A 23,956-nucleotide genomic window follows, 5' to 3' on the forward strand; every position below is an offset into this window, starting at 1 on the left:
TTATAAGAAAATAAACAAAATATCAAAATAACCTTAACTACCTTTGATTAAAAAAAAATTAGGATTGAATTGATTTGGGAGAGAAGGGTTGGATTTTAGGAGGAGATGATTTTGGGAGAGAAAGGGTTTGAGTTTGCAGAGAAAGGGTTTGGGTTTGCAGAGAAAGGGTAACTTTCGTGAATGGTGGTGGGGGGAAGTGAAATGGCTAGATTAATAGACAATGTAGCGACGTGGAATGCACATCGCTATTTGCCACGTGACATACACGTCGCAACATGGCAACGGTCACATACACGTCTGCAAAGCTGCCACTGTGTCACATCAATGGAACGTTGTTTTTGATTTTTAAATGTAGCGACGTGATAATAACGTCACAACCAAATTTTTCAAAAATTTGAATATTCCCCCCATTTGAACGTTATGGGGTGTGATGAATTAATTTATGTAATTAATGTAGCGACGTGTATCCCACGTCGCAACTGTTTTTCACATTACCCCATGTCTGTCTTCTAGTCACTTTAAGGCTGTAAAGTGATTTATTATTAAAATATAGGTGGCGATGTTAAACTCACGTCGCAACAAGAATTTTGTAGCCACGTGTTGTCCACGTCGCTAATTATGTCGCAGGGGAGGAGTTTTTTTGTAGTGAATATTAACATTCAATCACATTCTAAACAACAACAACATCAAATAACAACTCAAATAAAATCTAAATCTCAATAAAACTACATCAACATCAATAATAAACCTATAACATATTTATCTCAACAAAAACAACAACATATAATATTTTATCATAGTTTAATAAACAAGAACAATAAGATTAAAACTCTAGGGTTTGGGGTATCAACAACAACAACAACATTAATGTAACATGAGAATGGTGTTTGACGTACTAGATATGTGAAGAAGCAGATAAATGATTTCATTCTTTCATTCTAGAAAGTTTCAAACGACAACCCTAAACACATACCATCTTCGTATTTCTTTTTTTTTTACGAGTTGGAGGAGGATAAGTGTTTATGATTCTCATTTTTAATGGAGATAATAATCTTTAGTAGGGTTCTATATATGTGTTGTTTTAGGCAAGTGAAACTGAATGCTAGAAGCTATATATATATATATATATATATATATATATATATATATATATATATATATATATATATATATATATATATATATATATATATATATATATCGAGGTGAAAAGTGGCGCATTTTTGGATTAAAAATAAAATATGAAGGAAGACGCCACTTTAAAATGAAATAAATATATAAATATGAGTAAACTATTTCACCTCAGTTGAAAAATATAATCAAGGTGAAAAATCTAACATTTCACGTGGTGAAAAGTAGCTTAATTTTAGATCAATAATAAATTTAAAGTAGCTAGGATTTGGAATATATCCCTGAGTATGTTTTCCCCTCGGCTTTATTACACAGACGAGGGAATAGATAGAATTATTACATAAAAAATTTAAAATATGGCGGGCCAAGAATTAGACCTCGATTTATTTATTGGATGATGTGAAAGTTTTGTCATAACATATATTGTTTGTAGTAATGAATGCGCAAATATAACGTCTAGGACCAAAGTGACTACCCAAATAAAAAAGTAAAGGTTTTTTTATCAATGGAGGAGGGTTGGGAACAAGGTACACTTCAAAGAACAATTCTCCTAAAAATTAACATGATTAATTTATAGACTTAAATGCAGTTTTGGTCCTCCAAATTTCTCAATTGTTTGATTTTGGTCCTCTATGTTTCAATTGCTTAATTTTGGTCCCCTAAGTTTTCTAATTGCTTTAATCTAGCCCCTTAAGTTTCAATTGTTTGATTTTGACTCCTCACATTTGCCACCTTTTACATTTGATAGTCCCCTAATGATATGTAGACTAAATTTCTCTTTTTTTATTTTTTTTTATTTTCTTCTTTACATTTCTATTATTCGTCTCTTTTTAATAATTAAGCTTTGAATGTAATATTTTGAAAATATTAAATATTTCATTCAATTTAGAATATATGGACAAACATGTAATATCTCTAATAAAAAATTAAAATTTTATATAACTAATAGGACTGCTAGACTTTGGGACTTTATGCTTAACTATGAGGGAGTTATTGGGCAAAGAATTTGTTATTTTAATTAGGTAGTGGTCTATTTTATTTTGTCAAAATAATTTGCCATTACGCCTAAGTTGAATTAAATATTTAATTTTTTTAACTATTACATTTAAAGTTTAACTATTAAAAAGAGAAGAAAAATAAAATTGTAGAGAAAAAAATTAAAAAAAATAAAATAGAAAAGATAAAAGGAAAAAAAAGAAAAAGAGAAATTCAGTCCACATGTCATTAGGGGACTAACAAATGCAAAAGGGGACAAACTTGAGGGGTCAAAATCAAGGGACCAAAATCAAACAATTGAAACATGGAGGACCAAAATTATACATTTGAGAAATTTGAAGGGTCAAAACTGCATTTAAGCCTATATATATATATATATATATATATATATATATATATATATATATATATATATATATATATATATATATATATATATATATATATATATATATATATATATATATATATATATATATATATATATATATATATAAAGATTAACTTATAACATTTCATTTTGAAAAGGTAAATAGTATAATATGGTATTTCTGCAATAAATGAAGATTAGATAGAGATGTGAGTGCCTTAACTAGATTACTGGAAATCTCATTTTCTTGTCTTCAAATAAACTCAAACCTAGAGTTGTAACAATTAGGGAACAATTTCTCCAATGACCAATAATATCACCAAATTATGTGAGACTTTTTTGGAATATTCAAAATTATTTGTACTTGCTAAAGTAAAATGGAGATAGAGAGATTATGCTTAAGTAGGTTGCAAGATATTATGTATATTGATTTTTTTAGAATTAATGAATGAATCTATTGAACTTAGGGGTTAAGATATTTATAAAGACCATTCTGGGCTGAATTTAGTCCAAAATAATTTCTATGTAGGCTATGGTATTATCATCTGATGATGAGACACAATTTTCAACTCCTCCCTTTTAAATATAATTAAGTGTAATTATGTTTGTCTAATTGAGTGTGGAGAAAAAAATGAGATTGAGATCTTTGTAGTTTTTCTAATAAGACTGCACAAAATGTCAAAATCCTTAACATTATAGTGCAGGATAATACAACTTCTATTCCTGAAATGACATGTGTAAATCAGATCTAAGAGAACTTAGTTTTAATTCAACCTTAACATATGATATCATATCAATTTGAATAATTGAAAGCATGTTTACAAAATGGGAAGCACGAATAATCACAGCTAAATTTGTGTAGTGTCATGACTCATTAGGTTCTCTTTTCTATTTTCATTCTTGCTATCTTATCTCTTAGAAAAATAGTAGTTCTAGATATTAAGTGTATTTGCATATCTAATAGGAGTAGATTCATTTACATTCAAGCATGCACTAATCCCAATATTGTTTGTTTTATTTTTTGGTTGGTCTAAGTTCCAATAATTCACTTTGTTTTTTGACCTTGGAGTTTTTAATGGGTACAAAACTCATCAATTAAAGTATGGATCTTATAATTTGACATCATCACCTACATCACCATCTCTCTTCATAGATATTCACAACTTTTAATAAAATATTATTTATTCAATTTTCATGTTGTATAAATTTATGAGATATTTGTATAGTTTATTGAAGGTAAACTTACTTTTTAAAATAATAAGTACTTTCTCTGGTCTTATTTATAAGCAAAGATTCTCTTTTTAGGTTTATTGGATAATTAATGTATCTTGTATTTTACGTAGACTAGATACATTCATTATTTAATGGACTTAAAAAGAAAATTTTTACTTATAAATCAGATCATAGTAGTATAATTTATTTAATTTCAACATGATTTTAAATGATAATTTTTTTTTTAATTTTTTATGTTAATCATTTACATTTTAAAATGTGAAGGAGATCGAGAGGGCAAAATCACAAAAGAAAAAAATAATAGATTTTCAATCAGCATTTTAAAATATTAAATATATGAATTATTTATTATATATATTTATTATTCTATAGGTTTATAAATGATTTAACACTTTATCGGTCATTTAACATTTATATCTTTATTAAAAATTACATGGAGAAAGAAATGCATTACATTAAAAGCATAAAATATTAAGACTTAATTTTCAAGTAATTAAAAATATTTAATGAGGTGTCTCTAACCAATGTCCTTAGGACATACACCCTAATATTATTTGTAGGTTACAAAGTGAGATAAAAATGTAAAAAGTAACATCTACCAATACAATCTTTTGAGGACTTTTCCTCAAATTTGAAAATGAAAAGTCCAAAAATGATGAAATAAACTTAAACTATTAGCTCTGGCTATGAAATTGAAACCTCTTATATACACTTGACAAACTCCATCCCTATTTGAATGCTATTCTCAAGACTACCCTTTTAGGTGTCTATAGGCCAAAAAAGAAAGCAAAAGTTGAATTGATCTCCCTTTCTTTTTTATAAGATTTGCAACATTGTCTCTCCTTGAATGAGTTAAAACCAATTTTGAAAGCTATCATAACAAGTCATTATTTCCATATATAGAAAGATTCTATAGAATATGGTTTTGGCTCAGATCAATCTTTTTGTTGGAATGATATCTATTTTTTTGGATATAGTGTGATGGGCAATCCATTTTGGGGAAGAGCAAAGGGACCATATTGAATCCCATCCTTTGTACCTTCCACAGACCACCTGCACACAATAATGCAAACAACACTTAGAAAATTTCCAAACTTTTAAATTTTACATGATTTCTAACAATGAATTTATTAAATTATTTAGAATCGCACCGAATTTAACGAAATCATAGTAATTCTATAATTATTTTTATGAAATCTCTAATAGTACTGTAATTATGTCAAACTCAATATCAATCTAAATATGTGCTTACATTCGTGCAATTATATGATCATTGATCTAAGATCAATTTTTTGTTGTCTTAGATCCAATGGTCCTAATTGCACTAGAGATGATTCAAATATCATAATTTAGTGAAAGTGTTACAAATGATCAAATTTTTACCAACCTGTATTTTGTGGTAAGATGATGTAAAAGGACCAAAATCTCCATCTTTGCTAATTCATTGCCAGGACAAGCATGGATCCCACTTCCAAATGGCATAAAAGTATTGGGCTTTGTAGCAACCTGGCAAAATGATTAACACATGAATAAGAACAAAATAAAACTATGGTAAATAGTAAAATGCACAATAGTTCATTGCTCAATAATTACCTCAAATCTTGAAGGATCAAACTTTTCTGGATCTTTAAAGTTGTTTGGACTATGGTGTATATTCCTAAACAAAGGCAATACTTTCCACCCTTTTGGTATAAGATACCCTAAAAAACACAATCACAAAAACAAAATCAAACAAAATCTATGAGTCTAAAGGTTAAAAAAATAAAAAATTAAAGTATTACAGTCACGACCGCTGAAAGTGATCATCGCGACGTGAATTAATTATAATACAATTTTAATCACAAAAATATTATGAGTCTAAAGGTTAAAAAAATGAAAAAATTAAAGTATTACAGTCACGACCGCTGAAAGTGATCATCGCGACGTGAATTAATTATAATACAATTTTAATCACAAAAATATTGTATAACAGCATCGATATCATCACATTCTAATATCATTTGTCGCGACCGTTTTTGCAATAATCGACCGTTTTTTAAAACATTAATATCATATAAAATTTGGTAAAATATTGACCTTGATATTCAACATCTTCAACAGCTTCTCTAAAAGTGAAAGACAAAATTGAAGCAACTCTAAGAGTCTCTTGAATAACCCTAGAAGTTATAACCATCTTCTTAGTATCTTCCCATTTAAGACCCTTTTCTTCACCATTTTCTTCCTTGTTCCTCAATATAGATTCTTGTTCCTCCTATACAAAACATGTCAAAAAAACCAACTTTAGAACCCAAACAACTATGTTTCAAAAACAATGATTTAAGGATAACAAAGGGTAGGACCCTAAACACTTACAATCACTGATTCTAGTACATTGATATTTTCACCAAGGTACTTGACAATCCACGTAAGCACACTAGCTGTGGTATCACGAGCTGCAAAAATAACTCCAATCACATTATCTGCTATCTGTTCATCACTCAGTCCTGATTTCTCATCCATGAATGACCCTAACAAGTCTTTGAAATCTTGCTTCTTCTCTCTCCTACTTGAGATTATCTCAGCCAAGATCTGTGCTAGCTCTTTCCTTGCTTTCATAGCTTTGTGGAAGAGTGTTCCAGGAAGGTTTATTGGCATTGAATTGTACCCTTTTTCAAGTGTGTAGTAACACTGCTTCAATCGCTCTCTGTAGTGAACTTCATCTTTTCCAAAAATTGATAGTAAAGCAACATTGAATGTGAACTGCAATGATCAAAAATTGAAAATTTAACAAAAACCCATTATTTATTTTCTAAATTTTTAACTAAAATCAATAAAAAAATTCATTTTTTCAACAATTTAGTTTCATTATTTCTTGCTCTGTTTTTTTGCTCTGTTTTTGCTCTGTTTTTTGCTCTGTTTTTTTGTTGCTCTGTTTTGGAGACATACCGTTTTCATTTCAAGGAAAGTGGTGATTAATCTTCCTTCCATTGATTTAAGAGAATCTTGAGCAATGGATTCAATGTCAGGAACAATATTCTTGATGGCTTCCGGCATGAAAGTGCGAAGAACAAGTCTTCTCAAGTTAGCATGATACTCTCCTTGATGAAAAAAGATAGCTTGTTTTCCCAACATCCTCTCTTTGCTAGCAGGAAATGTTGGCTTGAAAAGTTGAGCTTTATTCAACACAAATTTAGCAGCTTCAGGGCTTGAAATCATCACACAAGGACACCCCAAAATGTGTGACTTGAACATAGAACCAAACCTAAAATATACAACAAAATTTGAGTTTTTGTATTAGTGAAAATTTTCCATGAAAAGAGATTCTAGATTGAGAAGTTGAAGAGTTTTTTTATGAACCTTTTGATTTTTGATGCAAAGAAAACATTTGGGTCTTGAGAATAAAGTTGAAAAGTTTCTCCTATGTAAGGATAACCCATTGAACCAGGTGGAAGTGGCAAGTGTTGTCTTTTGGAGACAAATTGTTTGATGAATATTCTAAAGAGAACAATGAAGAGAATAGAAGAACTAAACAAAAAACATAACATGATACTTAGTTCCATGTTTTTGTTTATATTTATGATTATGTTTTATGTTTATGTTTTATGTCACTAGAAAGAGAAGAAGAAGAAGGTTTGTGACAAAATAAGTTGAACATTAGAGGTATTTATAGAGTTTGTAAAAATTTGTGAGCCAAAAAAAATGAAGAAAGAAGAAAGAAGTTTTAGGGTACAGCTCGATTTCCACACACGTAAACTCCCTCCAGCTCATAAAACTTTTTAATTATTTTTTGGTTTAATTGAATTTCCATTAATGGGGGGGTGGAAAAAAAAATAGGGAGCACGTGTCAGAAGAGTTTGTAGTATTAAGAGTTAGAGTTTGGTTGAATGATGGCATGAAGAGGGAGTGGTGTCGTTTTTTTAATATCTATCTTTACCATGTGGTTCTCACAAGAATGAACTTGAGTTCGGTCAAAAGACAAGTGTTAGAACAATAACTACAACTACGTGTGTTAGGGTTTCATCTTACAATATAAATTACTTGCTAATCCTAATGTAAAAAAAACGTAAGAATATAGTAATAAATGATAGAGAATATATTAGAAAAAATTGAAATGATAAAATAATTTATAATTTAATATAATTTTTTTAGATAAAATAACTTATAGTTTAGAATAGAGAGATTAATTTATTGTTTCCCTCATCCTTTACTTACTCCCACAGTAGACATAATCGTATAAAATAATTTAACTTATTCATTTTTTTAATTTGTCATATTTTTTAAGACTATGAGTCGTATTCAAAAATATTTAAAATATAATAAATAATTGTATCTCTTATTATTTTAATTTAACTTGAATTCTTCCAAGCACTCTTGTTGCAAATAATTTTTCTTACTCCTTCTGTAACAAATTAATGGATAAAAAATAAATAGTTTTCTTGTCGCAAATATAAAAAATACATTAATTTTATTTCATTTAAATATTTTGTTCTAAAAATATATTTTTCCTAAAAAAAAATTGAATGCAAATTGCATTTAATTTTTTTTCTTTATAAACAATAATCTATTAAAATTGTTTTAAAATCATTCAATAAAATAAATTTTTAAAAAAGACACAAAAATTTCAATTTTAATTAAGTGTGAAAAATTAGATTATAAATATGAAGAACACCTCCTTCGAACTCCATCGATGACCTAACGATTCCGCCACCCCTTCTTCACGGCCATCTGCCATGGAGAACACCTCATTTCTTTTCCTTAAAATAGCACAAAATCCATCTTCCTCTAAATCTCCGGAGAACGACAACCCTAAAAATCGAGACAAATCAAAACAAACAGCGCTCCCAAATGCTCAGACTAATCCAAACTACACCAAAACCAAAACCTTTGCCAACGTTGTTTCCAATGTCTGCAATATACCTCAAAGTCAGTTTCCAGTACCTTGCTTAAAAGGAGACAGGATAACAATCACCATTTCAGAAGAGGAATACAAGATTGGTCTTCAAGCCTGCCGACACAACCTACATGGTAGGATTGTTTGGCCCAGAGGTTCTACTCCGACAACTGTTGCTAGCATCAGGACTACGCTGCTTTCTCAATGGTCGTTCTTATCCAAGTGGGGGATAACTTCGCTTGGTAAAGGTTTTTACGAATTCTCCTTTTCCAACCTTGAAGATGCTCGGAGAGTAAGGTCTGTCAACACTTGGAACTTGAACCCAGGTACTCTCAAGCTCTTTCCATGGACAAAAGACTTTGTGCCATCCAATGTTAACCTAACCTCTGCCCAAGTCTGGGTAAGGATACACGGTCTGTCACAAGAATATTGGAGACCTAACATCATTTTCGCTATTGCCAGCAGCTTAGGGACTCCCATTTGTATTGACTCGACTTCTAGTAAGCCAGCTTTTGATCGTTCTTTCGGCCATTTTGTTAGGGTTCTGGTTGACAGAGAATTAGCTAAGGATCTTATCTACAAAATCCTGGTGGAGAGGATAGGATTTGCTTTCTTTGTTGAAGTAGAATATGAGAAACTCCCATAATACTGTTCACATTGTAAGATTATTGGTCATTCTTTAGGTGTGTGCAGGAAAAGAAACTTGCCACAAGAGACTGCTAAGGGAAATTCCACAGTCAATAGACACAAAGTTTATGTACCTGTTACAAACCAACAAAAACAAAATAAGGAGGATACAACAAAAATTATGGAAAGTCAAGAGAAAGATACAAATGATCTTGTTGCTCAGGCTGATAACAGTGTGCATTCCAATACACATTCTATAACACAACCTGCAGAGGTTGCTGAAATATCCAACAAATTGGCCAACAATAGTTTGGAGAATGAAAACAACCTGGCTCTGGTACAGGTTAGTAGTTCCAACGAATCTGAATTTGTGGAAGACACACAGATTGTAACAAATAAGCATGGATTCACACATGATCCTAAGGAGGCTGAAAATTTTCTAAAACAATCTTGGGCAAATATGGCAGACATGGAAGATAACATAATTGCATCGGATGAAGATTTACATGAGCAACAAGGTTTTCAGTTAGCTATTTCTAGATCAAAGAAAAAGAAGGTTAGACTGATTTCAAGAGGAAAAGGGAATTTAACCGGGTCAAAGGCTGGAACCACTAACCTTACCCAATGAAGTGTATTTTTTGGAATGCAAGGGGTTTGGCTAATCACCCTACTAGATTAGTCCTTAAGAATTTTATAACTATGCACAAACCGGATCTCTGTTTTATTGCTGAGCCCTGGATGTCTTTAGATAGTTTGCCTTTTAATTTTTTTGACTCCCTCAACCTCATTGTTTTTGCTTGTAATCAAAGGCTCAATCTCTCTCCCAACCTCTGGTGCCTCTGCACCAAAAACCTCTCCCCCCAAATTCTTTCAATTTCTGAGCAACATGTTGCTTTTTCTTTATGTATCAACACTGTTACTATAGGTATGGAAACTGTGTATGCTTCCAATTGCCATACTACTAGAAGAAATCTTTGGAACAACCTCTCCCAAATTTTATCTGATCATGCTTTGCTTTGGTGCATTGTTGGGGACTTCAATGCCATTCAAGGAGCTCATGAGCATCAAGGCAGCCACAATCCTAATAGAGTTCACATGATGGATTTTTCAAATTGGTCCAATGGAAATAATCTATTAGACATTCCTTCTAAAGGAAATTATTTCACTTGGTCCAATGGTAAGGTGGGAAGAGATTTCATTCAAAGAAGATTGGACAGATCTTTTTGCAATCAATTATGGATTTCTAGTGCCACCATTATGAATGTTTCCACTCTGAATAGGCTTAAATCTGACCACTTTCCTCTTCTGCTGGAGTTCAGCTTCTCACACGTTCAGCATATCTCCAACTTCAGATTCCTTGGGATGTGGATTTTGCATGACAGTTGTGAAGCCCTCGTCAAGAAAGTCTGGTCCACTCAGGTCATTGGTTGCCCAATGCATATTCTAACTCAGAAATTAAAAATCATAAAGTCTGAGCTAAAAACTTGGAACAAGCAGGTCTTTGGTAACATAAATATGCTGGTCAAGAATGCTTCTGCTTCTCTTGCTTGTATTTAGGAACAATTAGTTATCCATAGTGACAGCTCTGTTCTAAAAAATCAGGAGTTAACTGCTCAAAAGAACCTGGAGAAACTCCTCATCATGGAAGAATCTTTCTGGAAAGACAATGCAAAGATCAAATGGCATTTGGAGGGAGATAGAAATACATCATATTTTCATAAATGTGCTAAGATCAGACAGGCAAAGAACACCATAACCCACATTAGAACCAATGATGGAATGTTACATGATCCTGATGCTATGGCAGCTCATGCTGTCAATTATTTCACTAATCTTTTTTGTTTTGCAGGTGATCAAATCAATGACTTCTCCATGGTAGATGAGGTCATCCCTGACCTGGTGAATGCTGACATGAACAGATTCCTAACCAGTATCCCTTCTGAAGAGGAAATTAAAAATGCGGTTTTCAAGTTGAACAAGGATGGTGCCCCTGGTCCAGATGGTTTTGGAGGGATATTCTACCACACCTATTGGAGTATCATAAAGAAAGAGGTTATTGATGCGGTAATTCAGTTTTTCAAAACAGGTTGGATATTGCCTAAGTATAACTCCAACAATATTATTCTTCTGCCTAAGCACAAGGAAGCTGACACTATGGAGTCTTTCAGAACAATCGCCCTTGCCAACTTCAAATTCAAAATTCTATCCAAGATCTTGAGTGATAGGCTTGCAACTCTCATGCCCTCACTTATTTCTGTTGAGCAACGTGGATTCATAAAAGGCAGATGTATAAAAGACTGTATCTGCACTGCATCTGAAGCTATCAACCATCTTCACAACAAAGCTTTTGGTGGTAACATGGCCCTAAAAGTGGACATTACAAAGGCCTTTGATACTATTAATTGGAACTTCCTGCTGCATGTTCTTCGTAGTTATGGTTTCAATCATGTTTTTTGCAGCTGGATCAAAAGTATTCTACATTCTGCTTACCTATCAATTTCCTTTAATAGAGCTTCCAAAGGGTTCTTCAATTGTAAGAGAGGGGTGAGGCAGGGTGACCCCGTCTCTCCTCTTCTTTTCTGTCTTTCCCAAGACGTTCTTAGCAGGAGTATTACCAAGCTTATCACTATTGGGAACCTCAAGCTTATCAAAACCAGCAACAACTTAGTTATTCCTTCTCATGTCATGTACGCGGATGACATCCTCATTTTCTGCAAAGCTTCGATCTCTAATGTCAATTCTTTAACTTCTCTTTTCACAAGATATTATAAGATTTCTGACCAATTTGTGAATAGCTCCAAATCTTCTCTTTTTCCTAGCTGCATCAGCAACTCCAAGATTCAAAATATTCTTAACAAAACTGGTTTTTCTAAAGGCTCTCTCCCTTTTATGTATCTCGGTGTGCCCTTGTTTAAAGGTAAGCCCAAGACAATTCATTTGAGACCGATTGCGGATAGGATTTTGGCCAAAATGGCAGGGTGGAAAGGTTCGACACTGTCTATGGCGGGAAGAGTTTGCTTGGTTAAATCTATTATTGAAGGGATGCTGAATCACACTATTGCAATTTATGATTGGCCTGTAGCTATTTTGAAGGAGATTGAGAAAGCAGCGAGAAATTTCATTTGGTCTGGCTCCACGGTCAAGAGAAAAATCTGTGTTGCTGCTTGGAATAAAATTTGCAGACCTAAGCTTCATGGAGGTTTAGGGATAAGATCTCTTTTAAGAATAAATGAAGATTCTAATCTTCGGTTGGCCTGGGATATTAGAAATAGTGTAGAGCAGTGGGCTGTCATCCTCATAGCCAGGGTTCTTAAAGGTTTTGGAACGATAAACTACCACATTTTCTCTTCAATTTGGTCATCTATTAAAGCTGAGTGGCCTACTTTGATTCGGAACTGCGCTTGGATATTGGGCAATGGTTCGAACATCAATTTTTGGCTAGATAACTGGTGCGGGAATCCGCTGGTCCTGAGCACGTCTGTGGAATTTCTAAACCTTCACGACATCTCCCTCAAGTCTAAGGTCAGAGATTTTATTCATGACAGCTCTTGGAACATTCCTTTAATTTGGTCAGATTTGTTCCCTTTTTTAGAGCATAAACTCAACCCAAATCTTCTCAGTAACTTGGAGGTGGAAGACATTTGCATATGGCCTCACTGTACATCTGGAATTTTAACCCTTCAAGAGGCTTATAAATTCAAAAACCCTTCTGCACCTATAGTCTGGACCAAGGCTGTTTGGAATAAGGACATTCCTCCTTCAAAATCTATCTTCGTTTGGAAGCTGATGATGAATAAACTTGCCACTGATGATAATCTGACTATAAGAGGATGTAATATTGTTTCTATTTGCAGCTTATGCAGATCCTCTTTGGAAACAGCATAACACCTTTTTTTTACTGCATTTTCTCAAAGAAGATTTGGCTATGGTTTATCAACAAGGCTATGCTGCAAAATTGTCCGCAAAATATGGAATCTTGGTGGATATTTTGTTCCAGGGACAGGTCTGAGCAATGTAAAATGCTTCTCATTGCTGCTACGGTTTACATTCTGTACGGTATATGGGAGGCCAAGAATTTCGAGAGATTCAACAATGTGCAACCCAATCTGAAAAACATCATTCAAAGGGTTAACAGCTTCATTTGCCTCGTGTCTCACAATTCTTCTGCCATCTCTCATGCTTCTATTGATGATTTCAAACTTCTGAAGGCTTTCAATCTGGAAATTAGGCCGCCTAAAGCTCCAATGATCAAGGAGGTTTTGTGGCATCCTCCAAATTTAGGTTGGATAAAATGTAATTGTGATGGCGCTTACAATCACAACAATCTCCCCGCGGCTTGTGGATGTTTGTTCAGAGACTATAGGGGGAATTTCCTTTTGGCTTTTGCAGATTCAGTTCCTTGGTCGTCCTCTTACATAGCTGAATTCATCGCAGTTATCCGTGCCATAGAAATATCTATGGAGAGAGGTTGGAATAAGCTTTGGATTGAAAGAGATTCGCTTTTGGTGGTTCAGGCCTTCTCAAAGCCTGTGCTCGTCCCTTGGCAAGTCAAAGTAGCTTGGAATTTTTGTATAAATTATTTCGTTTCTAGGCAGATTTTCATTTCTCATATATTCAGAGAGGGTAACTCTTGTGCCGATTTTTTTGCTAACATAGGTCTTACTAGTAGTTCTCTTTTATTTTTTGATTCTATTCCTCTGGGCATTAGGAAGGAATTTGTTCGTAATAGGCTTAGAATGCCTAGTTTTAGGTTTACCTATTTGTCCGTTTTTTTGTAATGTTTCCTTTTTATATATACAAGGTTTCATTAAAAAAAAAATCTAATTAAATTTTATTAACTATTTAAATTCAACTATTTAAATTCAACTATTTAATTAAAATGAGTGGTGTATTTGTTTGTGGGGAAAGAGGGGCTAAGACGGCTGAAAAAATATCATAACTAGATCAATTAGTAGTTAATTAATCATACTTATAGAGATTAACACCTAAGCGACCTTTCATAAAAACCAAAAGGGAACCATAAACTTCAATTTTCCGTACAGATGGATTCTGTTAATATTTTAATAGTTTTAATGCAATTATGTTGGAGTTCTATTGCTTCAATATTCTTTCTCTTGCACACTGAACTTTCTGCCTAACACCTCTTAATAACAAAAAGTAGAAGCAGCAGCTCGTTTTAAGACACCAACGGCAAGATCTTTCTTTATATTAAAACTAATCTCAAGAATGTGTTAATGTGACTAGGTGACATCTTTAAAATTAACATGTGTTAAGAATTTTACTCTTAATATAAAAAAATATTAGTCAAGATTCAAAACTGAATCATACATATAGCCAAAAAAAATAATGTATAGCTTACTAATATAAAATAATTGTATTCATATTTTTAATCACATCTCATAATTTATATATTTATATATAGATTTTAAAAATAATACATGATGATATATATAAATGATAGTAAATTATATAAACTATTTTATTGAAAGCAAGTTATATAAATTTAAACTATTATAATAAAATTATTTTATATTTATAGTGCATAAATATAATTAAAAATAGTGTATATATATATATATATATATATATATATATATATATATATATATATATATATATATATATATATATAATATGTATGAAAAGTTTGGGTGGGGATTTCATTGGACTCTTGCCTGTCCTAGATTTGTTTCTAAGCATATACGCAAAGAGTTTAATGAACATTCACAATCACCCTAAAGAAATTGAAAATTTCTTTACCAACCTCCCTACCTTCTAGTCCACTTCTGGTGAAAACCCCATACTACTCTTGACTTCGGAAATGCACTTCCGAAATACAAGAAAAAGGTGTTTTCGGAGATGCATCTCCGAAAGCGCATTTTTTTTTTTGAAAAAATTGTCTTATTTCAGAAGTTCATTTCCGAAAACAACATATCCGAAGTTCACTTCCGAAATACTGCGATTTCTGCAGATTTATCAAAACACTCCCCCTCCCCCATTCATTTACCCTAACTCAAATCAAAAACAAGCAAAGGCGAAAATTTGTGCAAACAAAATTCCAAGGCTGCATCAAGGCTCCAATCACATTGCTAAACAACATTCAAAAGCCCTCAAATCACTCAATTTGTAAGTTTTGAATTTGTTAGATTCATTATTCAAATGCATGTTATTTAGGGTTTCAATTGCATAAATGATATATGGACTGGTTGTTAGTAGTATTTAGGTTGTTTAGAAGCTTTTTGAATTGGTTTTATGTTTGATTTTGGGGTCTGCCATGGAAGTTGCAGAAAACTCCATCGCAGGGGTGTTTCGGAAGTTCATTTCCGAAAACACCTCCATCCCAGTTTTCGGAAATGAACTTCCGAATTGTATCAGAAGTTCAAATTTTTTAGTTTTTTATTTTGTCTCGCATATTAATCGATTTCAATTGTTTACAAGAACATGTTAGACAACCAACCAGCACGCATCAGACAGGGTAGGGAGATCCAGACTGCGTCGGCTAGACGCGAGCGGGCGGCGGCGCAGCTGGCGTCGACCCAGGGACGGGAGCATGGTCGGAGACGCCGTGTGCGAGTTCCCGTGGGCGAGAGAGAGGGTACATCTGCTTCAGGATCTAGGAATTATTAATTAGAAATTCTTTATACGATCATTTAATTAGAAATTATTAATTTATTAATTTATTCAAATCATTTTAAAATTTTAGTATGATTTAACGTAATGTACATTTATTAAATTATTCAAATCATCTTAAAATTTTAGTATGATTTAACATGATGTACATTGTTCATAGAATTACTTTGAATAATTGTGTGAAATTATTTTATATACTCTCTCGTCACTCATATGCATAAAATTTAATGGACATGCAGATTGTTTATTGAATGTTGGTATAATTATTTTATAGTCGGTGCATCATTTATGAATGATGACATAAATATGTTTGTGTTGTTCTTAAATATCTTAAATTTTGTTTTAGTATTTCAAAATATTTTTTTTAAAAAATGGTTTTATAAACTTTTTTTATATTTTTGGTTTTTTCTACAACTTAACGGTTGAATTGGTTGACGGTTTTAGCAACGATTTATAATTTAGCGAGAGTGTTTGCGACGGTTTAAAATATTATAAACTAAAAATGTGAATGAAATTTTTTAAAAGAATCATTATTTTAAAAAATCAGTCTAAATTTTAAACCCTAAACCAAACTCTAAACCCCAAACCGCATTACGAAATTGGATTAAATCGGGATAATTCAGTTGAACAAATCAGTCTCTATTGTAACACTATATATTTATTAAATCGGCCGAACTGAATGACTAAGTCTTTAAAAAATGTCACAACACCTACAAAATTTTGAATTTTCAAAATATATTAATTTCACATGTTTATTCTTTATATTCAAATTTAAATATAATCATTAACAAAAACATATATTTAATAAATTTTAAATCAGATTAAATTGCAAACAAGTTCCAAATAAGATTGAAATAAATTTAATTATATTTTATTTTTAATTTTAAAAAAAATCATGAAAATGATGCCGTTTTGTGCGAGAAAAAAGAACATATATTTGAATCGTCGATTCAATAATGTACTCGGTCCACCAATCAGACCAGATCGATGACTCTTTCAATTCCCGGTCTGATCGATCAACCGACCGATTCAATCCGATTTTTAAAACATTATTTAATTTAAACTTTAATTTAAAATTTAATTTTAAAAGAAAAATATTCAAATGAAGAAGCATAGGTTGAAGATTTCAAGAATGTAGGTTCGACGGTGTAAGTTGTGCCTTTACATTAATTAGACTGCCACCAACTTAAACATACCGATCATATTCAGAATGTAATTGCATAAAGTTGTATTCAATTCCAATGGTCCTAAGATCATCCATTTCAAGACACTAAGGTAGGGTGTCAACAACATACTCAAATTTATATCTACCTCTAAACATTATTACTAAATCACTGGAACTTTCAAGATATATACTCCAGCTAAGCTTACATTTTCATAACCTACACGTCGCATGTACTACATGACACATGCAAGGATGTGATGTTAATCACCTATTTCGTGTCAAATCTAAATATAATGAAACTCAAAAACAAGAGTAGCTTATATGTCAAGTTTCAACTATAGGCTATAGCTCATGAAATTTGTTGATACAATAACTTTTTGTAATCTCTGATCTAAGATATGTTTTGATCTATTTATTTAAGCTTATTTTATGTTATAGGTTTTGTGATAGTGTTTAAAAGAGTTTATTAAAATGATTTATTCATAAAATTTTGAAATATATTTTTATAAATTTTCAAAATTTATTTATGAAAATAATTTATACATATAAAAATAATTTAAATTTACTTTATCTTTTATTTAAAAAATGGTTTATGCAAGTTTTTTGATAAGTATTTATTTATGCTATAAATTCTAAATAAATTGTTTAGCCAAGTAAAAAAAAAAAAAAGAAACAAGTGTAATATTTCCTTGATTTTGATCATTTATTTATTTTAGTTTTAATTTTTATCAACATCTTTATTTTATTTTTAAGCTTTTATCTTTAAAATTAATTTTTATAAAAAGTGATCTTTATAACATATAGATTATTTATTTCTTTTTGTTTGAATTACTAGTATTAAAAAGACTAAATCAAATATTTTACATAATCAAAACCATTAACTCCTATAAAATACAAAATATTTACACTAATCATATAATTAATACTCCTATAAAATAAAAAACTAATCATAAAAACGATATATTTAAAAAAAACCTTATATAATATTAAAATTATAAAAATGATATATTTACAATAATCAAATACATCTTTAAAAATTTAATTATAAAATTTATATATTTAAAAATGTTATAATTATTCCTATAAAATTAAAAAATAATTATAAAAATTAGATATTTCAAAATGATATAATTACTCCTATAAAAAAACAAAATAAAAACTATATATTAATTATAAAAACAAAAATTAAAACTTAAAACGGCATATTTACCATAATCAAATACATATTTACACTTTAAAAAATATAGTTAAATATAAATATTCTTTAAAAAAAACTAAAAAATGCATTATAACTTTGTAATTTAGTGTGTTTATTTGCATAGTATAAAAGTCAACCCTTATGGGATCTTCTTAGACAACTTCTCCAGCTCAAATAAATGTGATTGACTTGCCATCAAATTTTGATATTTTTATTAAAAAAAATTATTAAATATGTTTGACATTGTCTCCTCACTATCTTTGACTTGTCTTAGATCTAAAACAAAAGTCTACGTGAATTTTTAAATTAATAAAAAAGTTGTTATATATTCTTTTCTTAAAGTATACTTATATAATGGAAAATTTAAGGCTAATGAGTTAGTAATTACTCCCTCAAGTCTCATACATAAATAATTTTATAAAAAACCCACTCTTTAAAAAAAATATATAAGTGTATATTTAAATTAATGATATTGAATGTTATAATTATATATGTGTTTTTCTTATATTTAAATTTTTTTTTTATGTTTTATATTTGAGATGGGACAAAGTATGTAAAAACTTCATGGTGTGGGTTCAAATTTACAATATTTCAGTTTCTTATCGTTGAAAGTTAAAAGGTGAATTCCATTGTCTCTAATAAATATTTCAAAATAAAAAAAATTATATATTAATAATGATAAGATATTCGACTATAAGAAAATATAATTATGATATTTAGATCAGGTCCAACATATTTATATGTATTAAAATAATTTAAAATAATTTTATATTTTTAGATAAATAAAAGAGAATAGAAAAATACAAATATAATAATATGCACTAGCAAAAAGAGAGATCTTACGTTGTAGTATAAATTATCTTTTTCTTTAAATAAATAATACTACTAATTAACTAATAAAATATACATAAAGAAAAGAGTATAATAATAAAAAGTCATTGACTTTTTCAATATTTAAATAAAAATATATATAATTGCGGTAATGAGAAGCGATCACATTGGTAACTTTGCCTTATAAAAATGACACGATTTTACATTTCAACTACGTGAATAGTGTGTTTAATTTTATTTTAGACTTGAATCATATAAATTAGATGTATAAAACAAGAGTTTTTTTTTAATGTTTGCATATTAAGACACTTGATATAAATAAATTTTAAAATTATAATAAAAGAATTTATATGACACATAAAAAAACTCTTGTTTTATACATCTAATTTATATGACGAATAATTTATTTATATCACAAACCTTAAATGTGAGGAATAATTTATATGACACATTTTACTCATACATTTTCAATTAATATAAATTATCTCATATTTTGTATTTTTTTTATACAAACTCAAAAATACAACCTATAGTGAATTTTACAAAAACATACACATGCGCGTACCGGCGTCAAATTACATCCGGAGAGTTACACCATGAGTTACACAGCTCAATAATATCATTTTGAATAAATATTTTTTAAAATCAACGGTTAGATTGAAACATACTATCATATAAATCATATGTATAAAGTTTGAGATTAATCTATAATGATTTACTATGCCATTGAATTACATCAAAATTAATGTTATATGAAAGTTTATTTTGACGTTAATCTTTGGATATCTAGATGGTATAGTAAATCATTATAGATTAATCTCAAACTCTATAGGTATTATTTATATGATAGTATGTTTCAATCCAACGGTTGATTTTAAAAAATATTTATCCGGTGTAAAGTTATTAAACGAGTGTAACTCGTAGTATAACTCAATGTGAAGTTATATATAAAGGATAATTCGAAGAAAAACTACAATGTAGTTCATGGAAATAATGTTATTGTTGTCAAAACTAAAGAAGAACGGGAGGAAGAAGGATAGCAAGATGAAATCTGCATAGAAAATTTCATATACATGCCTGAGATGGTAGTTGATCTTGGAGTACTTGTAATACATGTCTCTATAGGTAATATAAAAAGTGGAAATGAATCTAAAGACTTAAATGCAAGTGTCAATATTATTCAACTATTAGTGGTAGAAAGAATTAGGTATTTGCAGATAGTCATATGGAAAAGAATTGCAAATGGAGGACAAAAATGCTAAAAAATATGTACTTTTTTTTTTTCCATAAGCAATTTCTTATATTAAGAAAATGGAGTACTAGGGGTACTCCAACCCTTACAAGAAAAAACCTACAGCCTTACACAACCAGAATGCTATGTTACAAACACAATAATGGATTTTTATACCATTCATAAAAACTACATACTAATCTATCCTTGGCTTCCATAGATAGCCACCACCAAGAAGCTCTCAATATCATGAAGAATAGCTCATCAATATCCAACTCCGCATTGTTAAAGACAATATCATTTCGCTTCCTCCAAACGCACCAGCATGTTAAAAAATATGTACTAATACATGTAGAGAAATTCTCATTTTCTGCAGACTTTGTAGTTCTAGATGTTAAGGCAGCCTCAAAGATACCTCTCATTTTAGGAAGACTTTTCATGAAGATTGCGAGGATGCTCGTGGATATTGACAAAGAAGTAAAGTTTGAAATCAAAGAATGTGAGGTTACAAGGTAATTGGTGTCACATGACACATATCACTATGATGTTATTGACATTAAACAAACGCTTGTTGGGAGGAAACACAACTGTATTTTTCAATTTTCTTTAGAATTAGGCTTTAATTAGGTAATTTCAAATTCAATAACTTTGATAAAAAATAACATGCCAAACCACAAAAATATGGGCTTGGTAGGCGCAAAATGGAGAGGTCATTTCTCGCCCAGCGCGCCTAAAGAAAAGTCCAAAAGTCAAGAACACGAGCTCTCAACTAGTACGGTCTAGCGAAAGGTGTGTTTCAAAATCTTGGGGAACACGAACAAACTTAAATTTAAACTTTCCCAATCAATTTTTATCACTCATTTCACATCTCCTACATTTGAAAAACCCTAGCACACATTATATAAATTCATCCAAAAGTAAATGTTCACCGATTTGAACTTTAATCTAGTAGAGAGATTGCTTAGGTATGTTATTCTACTCTATTTTGCTTAAATTTTTCATTCATTATGGACTTTGCAATAAATTTGTTATAAATGCCCTAATTTAGGTTAAAATTTTGGGAAACTTTATTGCTCCATAATGATAAATTGTGATAGGGTATAATTAATTTACTTGAAAGCATGAATCGGATGCTAGGATGAATAATGAGGAAATTTTATGCATGTTAGAGACACATAGGTACACAATAAATTTAGATGAAGAAAAAGTATTCATTTGGTAGGTAATGTATTTGTGTACCTATATTGTTTCTTGTAACACCCTAAACCCCGACAATTTTTTTATAATAAATATGACGGAATGAAACATTATAAATCAAGGGTGTCACATTCAAGTAAATAACATGAATAGCATAAAACTTTTCACTAATGAGTGTTTGATCCAACTTAATATCAAACCTAGAAAATCTCAAAATAATAAATCCGACCCAAATGTTATAATATAAGAGTTTTATTCTAAATCAACTCAACTAGAAGACTTAATCGTTCAGTAAAACATAAACCTAAGGAAAAAATGAAGTGGTCCTCTACATGATCGCGGCCCGAAAAATACTTCAGTGCATCGCACGCTCGAAATACAATAGAGTCACCATCGAACTTTATTTATTCCAAAAGGAAAGGGAAAATATCGATAAAATCCTCTTAAGAACAAAGGATAAGATGGTCATCGTAACCAAGAGCGGATTCGGGAATTGGTTTTTTAAGGGAAATGTGTTAGCACCCCTCACATCCGTTGTACTCATTTGGACCCATTTAGTTAATCTAGCGAATGAGTGTTAGCGTGATGTTTGCGTTCTTCTAATTATTTTTAGAGAAAAGAGAAAGAAATAGTTTTTGAATTTTTTATTATTGTGTCTAACAAGACTTTGTGTCTTTCTCCTACGTATATCAGAGTAAGATAGAGAATTCAAGGCTACGTAGTTCTGGGTAGCAAATCTTTGTGGGTTAATTTATTTTAGCGAAAGATTCTCAAGTCGCCTTCGAACAGAAAACATTATTGCCCAAAACATGGATAATTGAACACTATCATCACTTCAAGAATGGATGACTGAATATGGATCAGCATAAATTCTTCCTGTCATACCCCAAAATTTTCCCATCATATTTCAAATAATTTGGCTCAAGCACTGAGGAATAAGCTCACTTACTTGTCTCCTAAACAACAACCCTTCAATTAGGATTTTGCTTTTCTCAAGATAAAATCAGGTTCTGATACCTCAAATAGACTTCATGGCCTCTCATATGCTTCAAAAGATCTTAATGCCAAGTTTCAAGCTCTGATTCATAAGATTGCTCAGTCAACCGCTCAAATGATCAATAGTTAACTAGTTTGACCTAAAAGTCAACTATGGTCAAATCACAGTCAAAACTCCTGATTTTTGGTCAACATCAATATTTTGAAGTCACATTCATAATTTGATCAAAAGTTGATCATGATTCATCAAGGAAAGCTTCAAAATCACCAAATGTCTAAGTTACTAATTTAGGGTTTTGAACTAAAAGTCAATTTTGACTGATCATATCTCTCTCATACTTTATCATAAATTCCCCAACCAAAGCTCATTCTAAAATAAATTCAATTATATACAACTTTGATGTTGGGCTCAAGTCCAAGAAATGCATCATTTGAGAGATATGAGCTAATACATTACAGGTCCTTCTAGAAGCTCGCAAAAAGCTGTTTTTTGTCAGGAGCAATATCTTCAAGATAAAATACTCAAATGCAAAAAAAGGTTCCATATTCAGAAGGATTTATGATTTACAGAAGTTGGGGAAAATTTGAGAAATACACAAAACCCTAATGGACCAATTTTGGACTTTTAAGCTAATGGGCCTAAGTTTTGGATTTTAAACATGATCTTGACCAAAATGAGGACCTCTAAACCCATTCCCATATTTTTAAAATTTTTATTTATATTTATTTGTATTATAATTCAATTAAAAAAGCAAATAAATTAAATAAAAATATAAAATTATTGAATCAATTCATATGGCTTTGGTGTTAATCATTAGGAGGCCCAAATAATCACCATTGAAGGTCCAAAAACATGCAGCCCTTGTCATGAGGGATACTATCAAATTTTAGAAAGAAAATCATATCTTTTTTATCAAATTTCCAACTCATGAAATATCCTAAAGATCCAAGCCCACTCATGACCTAATTCTCTCCCATATATACACTCCACAAGATCAGAATAAGGGGAGGACGAAAAAGGGGAGCAAAGGAGTAGTGTTTAGGGAATTCAAAATCTAAAAATTTAGGGCACAAAGTTTTTTCTTCCACGACCAATATCAACGAGTTATAAGCATTGCATCTTCTTCCTAAGGTCGTTAGGCACCATTACCAATCGCTCTTGGAGATTTAAAACGTTCAGAACCATCACCTCTTATAATTTCGGTTTGCACTCACTTTCATGGTCTTAAATTTTCCTATACATGCATCATAAATGATTATTTCTTTCATATAATTCATAACAGTCACCGTTAGAACATGTTCGATGCGTGAGTCGCGAGTTTTGGTGCAGGAAACCATAGATGCCATGGATGAAGCTTCAAGCTTTCATCTATGCGTATTGGAATTTGCAGGCGTTTTTAGGACCAACGGAGGGCGCCATTAGGTTTGCAAGAGTCCAAATAGGGGATCTGGGCACGATTAAAGATTTTCTAACGTGTTTT

The 23,956-nt window shown here is 30.9% G+C and overlaps 2 protein-coding genes across 2 annotated transcripts; one reads left to right on the forward strand and one right to left on the reverse strand.

Moving 5' to 3' along the window:
• Nucleotides 1–4,201: 4,201 nt before the first annotated feature.
• Nucleotides 4,202–7,350, reverse strand: LOC131595258 (abscisic acid 8'-hydroxylase CYP707A2-like). Its single transcript, XM_058867563.1, has 7 exons — nt 7,067–7,350; nt 6,656–6,971; nt 6,083–6,469; nt 5,807–5,981; nt 5,324–5,430; nt 5,118–5,236; nt 4,202–4,783 (listed from the first exon to the last, which is right to left on the reverse strand). Exons 1-7 carry the CDS (start codon nt 7,267–7,269, stop codon nt 4,690–4,692), a joined length of 1,401 nt encoding a protein of 466 aa, XP_058723546.1. The 5' UTR covers nt 7,270–7,350; the 3' UTR covers nt 4,202–4,689.
• A 2,804-nt stretch (nt 7,351–10,154) lies between these two features.
• Nucleotides 10,155–13,112, forward strand: LOC131597915 (uncharacterized). Its single transcript, XM_058870574.1, has 2 exons — nt 10,155–10,724; nt 10,830–13,112. Exons 1-2 carry the CDS (start codon nt 10,155–10,157, stop codon nt 13,110–13,112), a joined length of 2,853 nt encoding a protein of 950 aa, XP_058726557.1.
• The last annotated feature ends 10,844 nt before the right edge of the window (nt 13,113–23,956 follow it).

The sequence above is a fragment of the Vicia villosa genome, linkage group LG4, assembly GCF_029867415.1.
Source record: "Vicia villosa cultivar HV-30 ecotype Madison, WI linkage group LG4, Vvil1.0, whole genome shotgun sequence".
NCBI lineage: Eukaryota > Viridiplantae > Streptophyta > Magnoliopsida > Fabales > Fabaceae > Vicia > Vicia villosa.